Below are 14,780 nucleotides of genomic sequence, written 5' to 3'. Positions count from 1 at the left end.
GCTAGGTCTATAAAGCATGAGTGAAATGCAATATTGTACCCGTTGCTGCTACTATTGATTTGTTTTATCCTGCTACTCAGCCACTTTACCTCCTATCACCAGTATCACTGATATGGTTATTGACAATGTTCTTGCACAAACTGTATATTATTTTGTTCTTTCTCTACTAGCACACTTTCTATTTTTGATATTGCTACTATGCAAATATGCAAGTAAGCGTTTCACTGTATCGTTTACACCTTCTGTATCCCCTGCATGTGACAAATAAACGTTGATGTGATGTAGTGTGTATTTATCAGAGACAGTAATGTGAAGAACAACATGACCTGCACCAAAGTCAGATTAGCATATAGGCCAAGGACTAGATAAAGTGTATTCTAACCTGGAGTTTTTCCTTATTGTAAGCTACTACTTTTACCTCTTTTAGTCTTGAAATCTGTCGTTGTTTACTACACTACTCAATCTGTTTAAAACGTAGCTTCACATGTGAATTCTTAAAGAGATGGGTGGGGCTAAGGATTAAGAGCTAAGGCTAAAAAGGTTGTGAACGATGCTGAATGGGTGTAGACAAAGAAGAGTTCTCCAGTAGGTTTACCAAAACATTCAAGGGCTATTTTTTCAAAAGTGGGGTTACAAGTTGATAAACTTTCAAAGCAGAATTACTTTCCCATTGTTTGGAGGGCCTGTTGTACCTCTGGCAGTCTATGGGGGTGCCACAGGGTTCAAACCTCGGGCCGACACTCTTCGCTGTATACATCAATGATGTCGCTCTTGCTGCTGGTGATTCTCCGATCCACCTCTACGCAGACGACACCATTCTGTATACTTCTGGCCATTCATTGGACACTGTGATAACTAACCTCCAGACGAGCTTCAATGCCATACAACTCCCATTCCGTGGCCTCCAACTGCTATTAAATGCAAGTAAAACTAAATGCATGCTCTCCAACCGATCACTGCCCGCACCTGCCCACCCGTCCAGCATCACTACTCTGGACGGCTCTGACTAAGAATATGTGGATAACTACAAATACCTAGGTGTCTGGTTAGACTGTAAACCAACCTTCCAGACTCACATTAAGCATCTCCAATCCGGCCTCCCGGGTGCCATCAGAGTCCCTGGGTTCGCGCCCAGGCTCTGTCGTAACCGGCCGCGACCGGGAGGTCCGTGGGGCGACGCACAATTGGCCTAGCGTTGTCCGGGTTAGGGAGGGATTGGTCGGTAGGAATCTCCTTGTCTCATCGCGCACCAGCGACTCCTGTGGCGGGCCGGGCGCAGTGCGCGCTAGCCAAGGTTGCCAGGTGCACGGTGTAGCCTCCGACACATTGGTGCGGCTGGCTTCCGGGTTGGATGCGCGCTGTGTTAAGAAGCAGTACGGCTGGTTGGGTTGTGTATCGGAGGACGCATGACATTCAACTTTCGTCTCTCCCGAGCCCGTACGGGAGTTGTAGCAATGAGACAAGATAGTAGCTACTACAACAATTGGACACCACGAAATTGGGGAGAAAAAGGGGTAAAATTTAAAATAAAAAAAAAGCATCTCCAATCCGAAATTAAATCTAGAATCGGCTTCCTATTTCACAACAAAGCATCCTTCACTCATGCTGCCAAACATACCCTTGTAAAAGGGTACCGATCCTCGACTTCGGCGATGACATTTATCTACTCAACAAACTGGATGCAGTCTATCACAGTGCCATCCGTTCTGTCACCTAAGCCCCATATACCACCCACCACTGCGAACTGTACGCTCTCGTTGGCTGGCCCTCGCTCTACTCTCGTCGCCAGACCCACTGGCTCCAGGTCATCTACAAGTCTCTGCTAGGCCCCACCTTATCTCAGCTCACTGGTCACCATAGCAGCACCCACTCATAGCACGCGCTCCAGCAGGTATATCTCAGTTTGCATCCCCAAAGCCAATTCATCCTTTGGCCGCCTTTCCAGTTCTCTGCTGCCAATGACTGGAACAAACTACAAAAATCACTGAAGCTGGAGACTCATATATCCCTCAGTAGCTTTAAGCACCAGCTGTCAGAGCAGCTCACAGATCACTGCACCTGTACATAGCCAATCTGTAAACAGCCAATCCAACTACCTCATCCCCATTCTGTATTTATTTATTTATCTTGCTCCTTTGCACCACAGTATCTCTACTTGCACATTAATCTTCTGCACATCTACTATTCCAGTGTTTAATTGCTATATTGTAATTACTTCTCCATCATGGCCTATTTATTGCCTTAACTCCCTTATCCTACCTCATTTGCACTCACTGTATGCAAACTTTTTGTTTCCTTTTATTTCTACTGTAATATTGACTGTATGTTTGTTTATTCCATGTGTAACTCTGTGTTGTTGTATGTGTTGAACTGCTTTGCTTTATCTTGGCCAGGTCGCAGTTGTAAATGAGAACTTGTTCTCAACTAGCCTACCTGGTTAAATAAAGATACAAAAATATATTTTAAAAAATGCAGTTTATGATATACTATCTCTACTTTTTTTCCAATGTAAAAAAACACAATTTACAATTGTTCTACTTAATTAAGAACAAATCAAGGCAGTGAGTCTTAAATGGTAATCAAAACCGGTTTAGGCCAATGTGGATGAATTTTTGTATTTACAGAATAGTAGCAAACTACTCAAGTCGATGTGGCACACATCAAGTTTCACGTTTTTAATGTCAAATGCACAAGTACAGTGAAAAGCCTATGTTATCCTAACAACGCATGAATCATTATCAATGTAGTACTATAAAATCAAATATGGTATGGTAGGTATGGTTGAAATATGGTAGAACAAAAACACAAGAGCAATAGAAATAATAATACGAGTAGGTAAGCTTCATACAGCGTCAATTCCAATACCATATTTACAATGTGCAAGGATACTAAAGTGATGGAGGTAGATATGTAAAGAGGTAAGGTGACTAGGCATCAGGATATATGATAAACAGAGTAGCAGCAACTTACATGATGATTGAAGTGATTGTGTGTGTGTTGCAGTGTCAGTGTGCGTGGGTGAGTGTGTTGTTCACAGGAGACTTGTTAACAAATATTGCCTTCTGTCAAGATGAAAGCTGTCTTTTCCATACATCACACACACAACCAATGCTACTGCACCAATACCTACGCAACAACTACCTCTTACTTGACTCAACTGATGATGTGGAAACCGGTCACTAGGGGCAACAGTGAGTCCTGTTACCTTCAAGTAGGTTTCGGTTTTGCTAGGGTGTTGTGGACGGCAGCCTTAATGCCTAAACTTAACCATAACCTTAAAACTTTGTAGTTAATGCCTAAACCTAACCTTACACTTAGAAATTTGACATTTACCTTGTGGATTGGGATTGCGGTTGGGCATAAGCATCTGCCTCTGATTCCAAAGTTTGCAACTTCAAATCCAGTGATAGGAATGTGTTTAAGATTTATGTTTTAAGCCTATCCCAAACCTTAACTATTCTGTGTTAATGCCTAACCGTAAGAATTATCAGTTAATGCCTAAACTTAACCTTAAACACTGTGCTGCACTGACACTGCAGATAATCCCCTCTGAACACTCTCTCTCTCTGACGCTGGGAGTAAGAGAGAGTTTGACTATCTCTGGAACTCTCCCAGAAGGCTCCCTAGTAACCTCCCTAACGATGGAGGTGTGAATTGCCCTCTACTGCAAGACAATAGTCAAGCTCCGGTTGGGGGATGGTAAGCTACTTGATGCAGCCTGATAATCCCAAACTCCCAGGGTCAGAGAGAGGGTTCAGAGAGGATTTGCAATAGATACTGTCAATATATTACTATGTATTTCATGTGTGAAATGAAACTCTTATACATGTTCTTCATTCTTCTGTTGGAAATTTGAACGCTTACAGTGTAATTATTTTCCCTCAGAAAACAATTAGAAGCAATTTTACGTTTTTTTTGGGGGGGGGGGGTTGCTATAGAGCCACAGCACTGGTGTCAATAAGTATTTTTCAAGGCTATGTGTTGCATGTACTGCATAGTGAGGACTATTTGATATTGTACACATTGGCAGCTAAAAGTAGAACTGCAGTATACAAAGAAAACAACATTTCCGAATGAGAAAATAAGGGAAGGTGATGAGCCATCGGTGGAAGGTTGTTCGTCATCTGCCTCCTTAAATCCAGCGTGGACACATGTGGGTGAGCGGTACTTGTTGCGGACGTTGCTGACGACGTAACTGGGTAACACTTGTCTCTGATCACGGCACATGTCGTTCGCATTTTAATCCCCATTCCATGACCGCTATGTAAGTTACAAATCTATATTGACAAGAAAATAAATGTAAAAAAAACAAGGCAGCTCGCTGTGCGGAAGCAGAATTACACTGTGTCGCCCTACTGATTAACATGTGAGTGTTCTGATGACATATTTCACACAGCATATGAATACTGTAATGCTGGGGAGTGTATTTATCACACAAACTACCTGTACTTACTTTATTGACAGCTGGCCATTAGGTCGCTCTGGCCGAGGTCTCTTCTTCCAGTTTATTTTTGGCACATGGAAAAAAGTTTCTACAACTGCTGGGATTAGGGGGACTGGAAAATCATTGTCACTGGTTACACAAAGTAAGGTGGGCTCGTGGGTCAGCGGTGTCTTAACATCAGACATTTCTAGCTTTTCCAAGGTTAGCATAAGCAGGTCCCACTTCGCGCAACAAAGACACTCGTCTTCAGTGGGCATCGCTTGGTATTGCCCACAGGTACAGAACCAGTTCTGAGATGACCTGAGTCGGGTCTCATCTGCTGGTTGAATATCTGCCTCAGCCTCTGCCTGCTCCATTTCTCTATCTCCTTTCTCTGTCTTCCTGTCTTCCTCCATCTATTGAAGCTCGACATCTGTGTATTCCGGTTCAGATCAATAAGGCTCGTCTGCAAATTCAAACATTTTCTCCTCGTATTCATAGTCACACATGTTGGTTGCGTAGTTGTTCGAAATAAAAAACGAATTAGCTAGCTTGGAAGATTAGCGACCGGCAGCTAGCTAGCAGCTCTGTGTTTACAGTGGACACATTTGTTGTGGACTGACTAGTGTGCTTCTGAAGTATACACATGCAAGCCAATATACGCGCGTCAGAAGTTATCGCTCGAGTTCAAACAAAAACGTTGCAGATAAAGTTCGGTATGACAAAATGTCATGTGTCAACTTCTAAAGAACTGAATCATGATACTGAGAGCTTTGTCGTTTGTAAAAAAGGATGCAATTGGATTATTTCTGGAGTCTTTGTTCACCTCTACGCAGACGACACCATTCTGTATACATCTGTATACATCTGGCCCTACAACACTCCTTCCGTGGCCTCTAACTGCTCTTAAACGCTAGTAAAACCAAATGCATGCTTTTCAACCGTTTGCTGCCTGCACTCGCCCGCCCAATTAGCATCACTACACTGGACGGTTCTCACCTAGAATACGTGGACAACTACAAATTCCTAGGTGTCTGGCTAGACTGTAAACTCTCCTTCCAGACTCATATCAAACATCTCCAATCCAAAATCAAATCTGGAATCAGCTTTCTATTTCGCAACAAAGCCTCCTTCACTCACGCCGCCAAACATACCCTAGTAAAGCCGACTATCCTTCCGATCCTCGACTATGGCATCTACAAAATAGCTTTTAATACTCTACTCAGCAAATTGGATGCAGTCTATCACAGTGGCATCCGTTTTGTTACCAAAGCCCCTTATACCACCCACCACAGCGACCTGTATGCTCTACTCGGCTGGCCCTCGCTACATTCGTCGCCAGACTCATTGGCTCCAGGTCATCTATAAGTCTATGCTAGGTAAAGCTTTGCCTTATCTCAGCTCACTGGTCACGATAACAACACCCACCCGTAGCACGCGCTCCAACAGGTATATCTCACTGGTCATCCCCAAAGCCAACGCCTCCTTTGGCCGCCTTTCCTTCCAGGTCTCTGCTGCCAGTGACTGGAACAAATTGCAAAAATAGCTGAAACTGGAGACTTACATTTCCCTCACTAACTTTAAACATCAGCTATCTGAGCTGCTAACCGATCGCTGCAGGTGTACATAGTTCATCTGTACATAGTCCACCCAATCTACCTACCTCATCCCCATATTGTTTTTATTTACTTTCCTGCTCTTTTGCACACCAGTATCATTACTTACACATCATCATCTGCTCATCATCCTCTGCTCATCTATCACCCCAGTATTAATCTGCTAAATTGTAATTACTTCGCTACTATGGCCTATTCCTTGCCTTACCTCCTCACGCCATTTGCACAAACTGTATATAGCCGTTCTTGTGTTATAGATTGTACGCTTGTTTATTCCATGTGTAACTCTGTGTTGTTGTTTGTGTCGCACTGCTTTGCTTTATCTTGGCCAGGTCGCAGTTGTAAATAACAACTTGTTCTCAACTATCTTACCTGGTTAAATAAAGGTGAAATAAAACAAATAAAAAAAACTTTATGGACGCCCTGGCTCTCCAGAATGAGACTCAGGAAATCCATTGTCGTTTGGGTGTAAGTTTCTCAAAAACAAGTGAAATTAAAAAATGTTAAAAAAACACTGCTTCTTGATACGCTGCCCACTCCGACCAATGTGTCGGAGGAAACACAGTAAAAAAAACAACATGCAATTCACATATATAAAAATAGAGATTAGGGCCTCCCGAGTGACGCAGCGATCTAACATACTGACCACACCGCTCCCGTTGCGTTGCAAAATAAATACATGTAATTCACCCATGCTGCTCACACGCGCCAATGAGCGTCTGCATTGTCAAGCGCTAAAATAGAAGTTGCTTCCATTTGTGGCGCAGAACGCGCTGCAAGTCCTACCTCCCCCATCTCCTCATTGGCTTTTAGAAGCATACACCCACGTGCCATCTCCTCATTGGTTATACCCACGTGGGTGATTGAAAGATGAACTGAGGTCGGTTGGTCGTGGTAATACACCGTATTGTGAAAGTTAGATGACAATCGCCATATAAAGTCCAAAAAAGAAAAAGCCTAGAAGGAGGAGAGATGACTAGAAAAGATTATCTTGACCGTTTTATGTGTGGATTAATTGTCGGAGTAGAGGACCTTGTGCATTTCAGGTAAAATAACAACTCAACGTTTATATCCCAGGACAAATTAGCTAGCAACAGCAAGCTAGCCAGTTAAATTGCCATAAATATTTAATACTTTTTGACCGGTCCAAATTAATATAATTGGTTCAGAGTTTGTTTTGATATTTCAACCTGCATGTCGTGGTATGAGGGGACAAAATCTAGTTGCGCACAATGGCGCATGCGGACGGTTTGGGCATGCACGCGCGTCCGTTTTGGGCATGGTGTGAGGCACTGCATCACAGTGCCAGAGGTGTCACTACAGTCCAGCGTCGTCAGGGTTAGGGGAGGGTTTGACCGGCTGGGATGTCCTTGTTCCATTGCGCTCAAGCGGTTCCTTGTGGCGGCCAGGCGCATGCACGCTGACTTCGGTCACCAGCTGTCAGCGTGTCAAGAAGCAGTGTGGCTTGGTTGGGTCGTGTTTTGGAGGACGCATGGTTCTCAACCTTTGCCTCTCCCGAGTTGCAGCGATGGGACAAGACTGTAACTACCAATTGGATATCATGAAAAAGGGGTTAAAATCCCCCTCAAATCAAATATATACAGTATATATACAGTACCAGTGAAAGGTTTTGACACACCTACTAATTACAGGGTTTTTCTTTATTTTTACTATTTTCTACATTGTAGAATAATAGTGAAAACGTCAAAACTATGAAATAACACATATGGAATGCCAAGAGTGTGTAAAGCTGTCATCAAGGTAAAGGGTGGCTACTTTGAAGAATCTCAAATATAAAATATACTGTATTGTACCACTTTTTTTGGTTACTACATGATTCCATTCTCTATTATTCTACAACACCCATGCCAATATATCCTCCAAACACCGGCATGAATTATTACTTTCAGATTGTCCCTCCTCATGAGGGAGAGGAAATGAGAGAATATCTTAAAGATATGTGGTAACAGAATTACAAGGCAATGTTTTTTTAAACCTACAGAAGGCGAATCATTTCTGCAAAACTAAATATAAATGATGATATTAGTGTGTAGGGGTCTTCAACATTACTGTGGTTCCATGTATTTGTTATACCTTTTCCATCAGTGTGACCAGAAATCAAAACCTTTGCTTGTCTTTTATTGTTTATGATGGAAAATGGTTGAAAAAATGTATCTATGCCTTCATTTCCCCAAAATATATTCTCTTAGCTTTCATCTGACACCAAATTTGATATGCTCTTATGAACTTCACATGTTGGTGCTCATGGGTCATTTTACATGGAAATGACCTTGTCCCATCTCTCTTTCTCTACCCTCTCTCAATACAATTTCAAGTCAAGTTAAGGGCATTATTGGCATGGGAAACATATGTTAACATTTCCAAAGCAAGTGAAATAGATAATAAACAATCAAAATTAACAGTAAACATTACACAGAAGTTCCAAAAGAATAAAGACATTCCAGATGTCATATTATGTCTATATACAGCGTTGTAAATGTGCAAATAGTTCAAGAAAAAAAAAATAACCGTTGTATTCTCTCTCTCCCTCTCATTATTTTTCTCCATTCATGCCTCCCTCCCTCTCTCATTATTTTTCTCCATCCATCCATCCATCCCTCCCTCTCATTATTTTGCTCCCTCTCTCTCCCCACCCTCCCTCTCTCCCTTCCCTCCCTCTCATTATTTTGCTCCCTCTCTCTCCCCACCCTCCCTCTCTCCCTTCCCTCCCTCCCTCTCTCTCCCCCTTCTCTCTCCTCCCTCTCTCTCAGTTTTCTCCATCCATCCCTCCCTCCCTCTCTCATTATTTTGCTCCCTCCCTCTCCTCCCTCTCTCTCATTATTTTTCTCCCTCCCTCTCTCTCTCATTATTTTTCTCCCTCCCTCTCTCTCTCATTATTTTGCTCTCTCTCTCCCTCTCTCTCTCATTATTTTGCTCTCTCTCCCTCTCTCTCTCATTATTTTTCTCTCTCTCTCTCTCTCTCTCTCTCTCTCTCTCTCTCTCTCTCTCTCTCTCTCTCTCTCTCTCTCTCTCTCTCTCTCTCTCTCTCTCTCTCTCTCTCTCTCTCTCTCTCTCTCTCTCTCTCTCTCTCTCGTGAAGTAAAGGTGACAGAGATAACTGTATCATAGACAAACCACCTCCACATTACACCACATTTCATCACTTCTACTGACAGACAGCATGCATATTCAGCAAACACACAGCTATACGGACATTTATCATATTTGTGTGTGTGTGTGTGTGTGTGGGCTGGAAGAAACTCAGCCGGAATTGTAAACAAACAAGCACACACACCAGCCCACACACACAGCCACCGCCCCCCAGTCCAGTGCAGGCCCAGATGTTTTCATTAGTAATGAGGATAGAGTCCAGCTTGAAGATGGGACAAACCAAGTGGCCTAACCGATAATGATCTGTGTGTGTGTGTAGTGTGTGTGTGTGTGTGTGAGACCCAGGTTATTCTCTCCATCTACTGACGTTAAGCAGACCTTTTCCATTCCATTCAGTGCAGCTCATTCAGCAGTACAATACATTTGTCACCTAACAGCTTCTTTCTGAATAATTGCCTGTCAGTCTATTTCAGCATGAACATGATGATGACTCACCTAATTTATGTGCGCGTGTGTGTGTTTGTCTGTAACGGAGAGATATGGTTCCACAATTGCAAAGCTGCTGTTTATCCAGATAGACACACACGTGTACCCTTTAAATAGCGTGCTGAAGTTGGATTTGAACCGGATGTAGGCTAGCATTACAAATGTCAAATTCTTTCTAGCAACATTGGAGCTTTACAGAAACCTACATACGTCTCTGTCTCTCCCTCTCTTCCGCTCTCTCTCTGTAAACAGTCCCGGCCCCCGGACTATCTTGGCGCCTGTTCCTTGCGCCACTGTCTCATCACCCGCTCGAGAATGTAATAAAACATGTCAGAAAGCTTCTGTTGAGGCGCACGCATGCCCACACGCACATACACACACACCGATAACTGTAAACTGCAGTGCAGCAGCAGTCTTCTATTTTAAAGAATAATATAAAATGAAATGGATAAATATTTTATTTCCGCCGAACGGCGCCGAGTGAACCAGGCCTTGGGAGAGACAAGCTGAAGCTAGAGGTTTTACAGATGTAGGATCTTAATTTGAGCCAATTTGATACAGCAGGAAAATACTCCTACAGCAACAGGAAATGTGAATTATTATAAAGATTATAATGAATGGACATTTTTGTAGGAGTTGATACACGTCTGAAATTTCTAATTGAAAATTACAAACTTCAGATACCTTTTTAAACCTCAAATACACTACATGTTTTAAATGTCTTTCATTGCAGGAAAGTTCTCATGCAACAGGGTGATCAAATGAATGTCCTACATCTGTATGTTAAAGGGATAGTTCTGGATTTTGGCAATGAGGCCCTTTTTATACTTCTCCAGAGTCAGATGAACTTGAGGATACCATTTTTATGTCTCTGCCTCCAGTGTGAAGGGAGTTCCTATCTAGAGTGTATGCAATTGTCTACTGGAGATTCCAGTCTTTGTGCTAAGCTGCAGCAGTTAGCATTTTCTCGTAAAACTACCTCTAACTTCCTTCGTCCTGGACGCAAATAAAAATGGTTTTCACAAATTAATCTTACTCTAGGAATAAAGTCCAGAATTTCATTGCCAAAATCCCAAACTATCCATTTAACTGGTATCTCATCTAATGACGCTAAGACAGTCCAAAACGCTCCAGGAGTTGACGGTATATTAGGAACCCAGTTAGCACATAATGTTCTGAGAACCTTATGTTTCTTAGACCTTCACACAACTTTGTTGGAATGGTGTGCAGGATAATTGCTTGGCTTTGGAACATTATCAGCACATTTAAGGAACTTTTCTTGGTATTTCATTACTTTCACATAACGTTTCCTAAAAGTTAAAACATGGTTTCCTTTGAAATGGGGTCTGTTTGAATAGACAAAACATTTACAGCTTTATATCTGTAAAATAATTGGCATGCTAGAGCCATCCTTGGAGGCGAAGTGGACTAATTCCATGGATAAAGAACAGAAGATTATAGATTGGAATCTCACTGATGCCGTGTCACAATAAAAAAATACATGTTTGCGTGATTAATCTCAAGGAAATACATTTCTATGAGTCCTATCTGTGCTTGGAGTAAAAAAGAAGTTTACCCAAAATAAAGCTATCAGTGTTACTAAAAGTTTTATTGAAACATTTAGCTAAAGTTTAATTAAGGAGGGGTTTTTTATATTTTTTACTTGAAATATCCTGAAATTTCTCTTCTCAGAGCGTTAATAAAACCTCCCAGGAAAACCTTCAATGAGCCAGAGTGAAATGTTCTCAGAACCTCTCTGGTACCAGAGTAAAATGTTCTCAGAACCTCCCTGGAACCAGAGTAAAATGTTCTCAGAACCTCCCTGGAACCAGAGTAAAATGTTCTCAGAACCTCCCTGGAACCAGAGTAAAATGTTCTCAGAACCTCCTTGCAACCAGAGTAAAATGTTCTTAGACCCTCCCTGCAACCAGAGTAAAATGTTCTCAGAACCTCCCTGCAACCAGAGTAAAATGTTCTCAGAACCTCCCTGGATCCAGAGTAAAAATGTTCTCAGAACCTCCCTGCAACCAGAGTAAAATGTTCTCAGAACCTCCTTGCAACCAGAGTAAAATGTTCTCAGAACCTCCCTGCAACCAGAGTAAAATGTTATCAGAACCTCCCTGCAACCTAAAAATAAACCTTCCTAGAAGAGGCGACATTTTCACTTAAAATGTTTTTTAAACCTTGATTTAACTAGGTAAGTGAGCAACAAATTCTTATTTACAATAAGGCCTGCTGGGACGGGGGCTGGGATAAGAAAATAACAACATAAAAAAAATATATGGCAAAACACATCACGAAAAGAGAGACACCACAACAACACATAAAGAGAGACCAAACTTCTGTTCTCAGAATGTTTTAAAAACCTTCAGTTTTACTGGTCAGAAAATTTACTGGCTTCTTCCCACAACCAATGTGAAGCCAAAAACATGTTTCCCACAACTTCCAAGGAACCAAATGTGCTAGCTGGGAAGCTATACACACACCTCTATGCAGACCTTTCTGTGGACTAGACACAAGCGCGCAGGATATACACACACAAGCGCGCACATACACCTGGATATTTGAGAAACACTGTAGTCGACAGTAGAGCCTACACATATACCTACCACACAGAAGGGATACACATAATCCCAAATGCATATCGTGATAGAACGCTAGTCTACTGTAGGTTGGTCATCAACAACAGATATTCCCAAAACTGTCGTAATCCATGCAGCAACATATCATAGGCAAAGACATTCCCAACAACACACTGTAAATGTGACAAATTCACAAGAAACAAAAAAACAAATGGCCGATTAAACACTACAGCGATATAGGCTCACAAAAAAATATTTGTTTTACCTCTTCCAAACATGACGGCGATTGTTCTACCGGTCTAGTATCCCAGTTTGAGTTCCATCCTGCTTGGACGTCTCGGGGAGAATGTAGGTTTCTCGTCTGGTACTCCGCAATAAAACTGCCAGTTTGATTTTTGAACCGTTTTGGATGAATCCTTTGATCGTTGGTGATTTCGTCGTCCCTCGCGAATCACTGTTACATTTCCTCTGGTCTGAAATGAACAGTGTTGACAGGCAGAGTTGAAAACACACCCGCAGATATTCCGATATAGACGAAGTTAAATCATCTGGAAGAATCTATTCAAGATGCCCTATCTATCCATAAACACACTGCAGGCGCTTCTGTTTTGCCGGTGTCGCACGCTGTAAACTCGGCTCTTTATGGACACCTGAGCTTTTTAATTCTAGCCCACTGTAGCCTAGTCTTTATTCAAGCAATTCGGTTGAAAAGAGAAAGCTATAACTTTCTCGCTGTCGTCTGAATGTTATGTGGCACAAATAGATGAATACCCGTTATGGAAGACCGTTTACCTTTGCCATTCCGAGTTTTTAGCTCTCGAAATTGACAAAACAATATATCCATTCCCCAAAAATCACTTGTTATTGGACAAGGCAGGAAAGTGGAATGGGTCAGTGCCTTCTCCGGTCTCCGTTACTGGCTGGCTCGCGGCAGCCCTTTCAATCTCCCTTCTCTCGAGGAGATGATCTGACAAATGACGAGAACAGACCGTGGAGCGTGCGCCGCGTGTCTCACCATTCTCTCTCTCTCTCTCTCTCTCTCTCTCTCTCTCTCTCTCTCTCTCTCTCTCTCTCTCTCTCAGAAATTTCAAAACAATAAAGACATTACAAATATTATATATATAGTGTTGCAACGATGTACAAATGGTTAAAGAACACAAGGGAAAATAAATAAGCACAAATATGGGTTGTATTTACAATGGTGTTTGTTCTTCACTGGTTGCCCTTTTCTTGTGGCAACAGGTCACAAATCTTGCTGCTGTGATGGCACACTGTGGTATTTCACCCAGTAGATATGGGAGTTTATCAAAATTGGGTTTGTTTTCGAATTCTTTGTGGATCTATGTAATCTGAGGGAAATATGTGTCTCTAATATGGTCATACGTTGGACAGGAGGTTAGGAAGTCCAGCTCAGTTTCCACCTCATTTTGTGGGCAGTGAGCACATAGCCTGTCTTCTCTTGAGAGCCAGGTCTGCCTACGGCGGCATTTCTCAATAGCAAGGCTATGCTCACTGAGTCTGTACATAGTCAAAGCTTTCCTTAAGTTTGGGTCAGTCACAGTGGTCAGGTATTCTGCTACTGTGTACTCTCTGTTTAGGGCCAAATAGCATTCTAGTTTGCTCTGTTTTTTTGTTAATTCTTTCCAATGTGTCAAGTTATTATCTTTTTGTTTTCTCATGATTTGGTTGGGTCTAATTGTGCTGCTGTCCTGGGGCTCGTTCACAGCTTTGTGGAAGTTACCTGTGGTGCTGATGTTTAGGCCGATGTATGTATAGGTTTTTGTGTGTTCTTGTGTGTTCAATTTGTATTTGTGGTCCTGGCGACTGGACCTTTTTTGGAACACCATTATTTTGGTCTTACTGAGATTTACTGTCAGGGCCCAGGTCTGACAGAATCTGTGCAGAAGATCTAGGTGCTGCTGTAGGCCCTCCTTGGTTGGTGACAGAAGCACCAAGCTGCATCCCTGTCTCACCCCACGACCCTGTGTGAAGAAATGTGTGTGAATTTTGCCCATTTTAACCGCACACTTGTTATTTGTGTACATGGATTTTATAATGTTGTATGTTTTTCCCCCAACACCACTTTCCATCAATTTGTATAGCAGACCCTCATGCCAAATTGAGTCAAATGCTTTTTTGAAATCAACAAAGCATGTGAAGACTTTGCCTTTGTTTTGGTTTGTTTGGTTGTCAATTAGGGTGTGCAGGGTGAAAGGGTGAATTTGACATTTGCGAAGTACATTGTTTTAATTGAGGAAATGTACGAGTCTGCTGTTAATGATAATGCAGAGGATTTTCCCAAAGTTACTGTTGACGCATATTCCACGGTAGTTATTGGGGTCAAATTTGTCTCCACTTTTGTGGATTGGGGTGATCAGTCCTTGGTTCCAATTATTGGGGAAGATGTCAGAGCTAAGGATGATGTTAAAGAGTTTTAGTATAGCCAATTGGAATTTGTTGTCTGTATATTTGATCATTTCATTAAGGATAACATCAACACCACAGGCCTTTTTGGGTTGGAGGATTTTATTTTGTCCTGTAACTCATTCAAGGTAATTGGAGA

At 42.1% G+C, this 14,780-nt stretch overlaps 1 protein-coding gene across 1 annotated transcript in view; it reads right to left on the bottom strand.

Moving 5' to 3' along the window:
- Positions 1-12,907, bottom strand: part of LOC139388515 (reticulon-4 receptor-like 1) — a 184,672-nt gene extending 171,765 nt beyond the window's left edge. The window contains exon 1 of the mRNA XM_071135213.1: positions 12,483-12,907. Coding sequence (XP_070991314.1) covers positions 12,483-12,495 — 13 coding nt within the window. The 5' untranslated portion in view covers positions 12,496-12,907. The remainder of the gene's footprint in view (positions 1-12,482) is intronic.
- Positions 12,908-14,780: the final 1,873 nt, after the last annotated feature.

The sequence above is a fragment of the Oncorhynchus clarkii genome, chromosome 29 (genome assembly GCF_045791955.1).
Source record: "Oncorhynchus clarkii lewisi isolate Uvic-CL-2024 chromosome 29, UVic_Ocla_1.0, whole genome shotgun sequence".
Lineage (NCBI taxonomy): Eukaryota > Metazoa > Chordata > Actinopteri > Salmoniformes > Salmonidae > Oncorhynchus > Oncorhynchus clarkii.
This window is presented reverse-complemented; position numbering and strand designations above follow the sequence as displayed.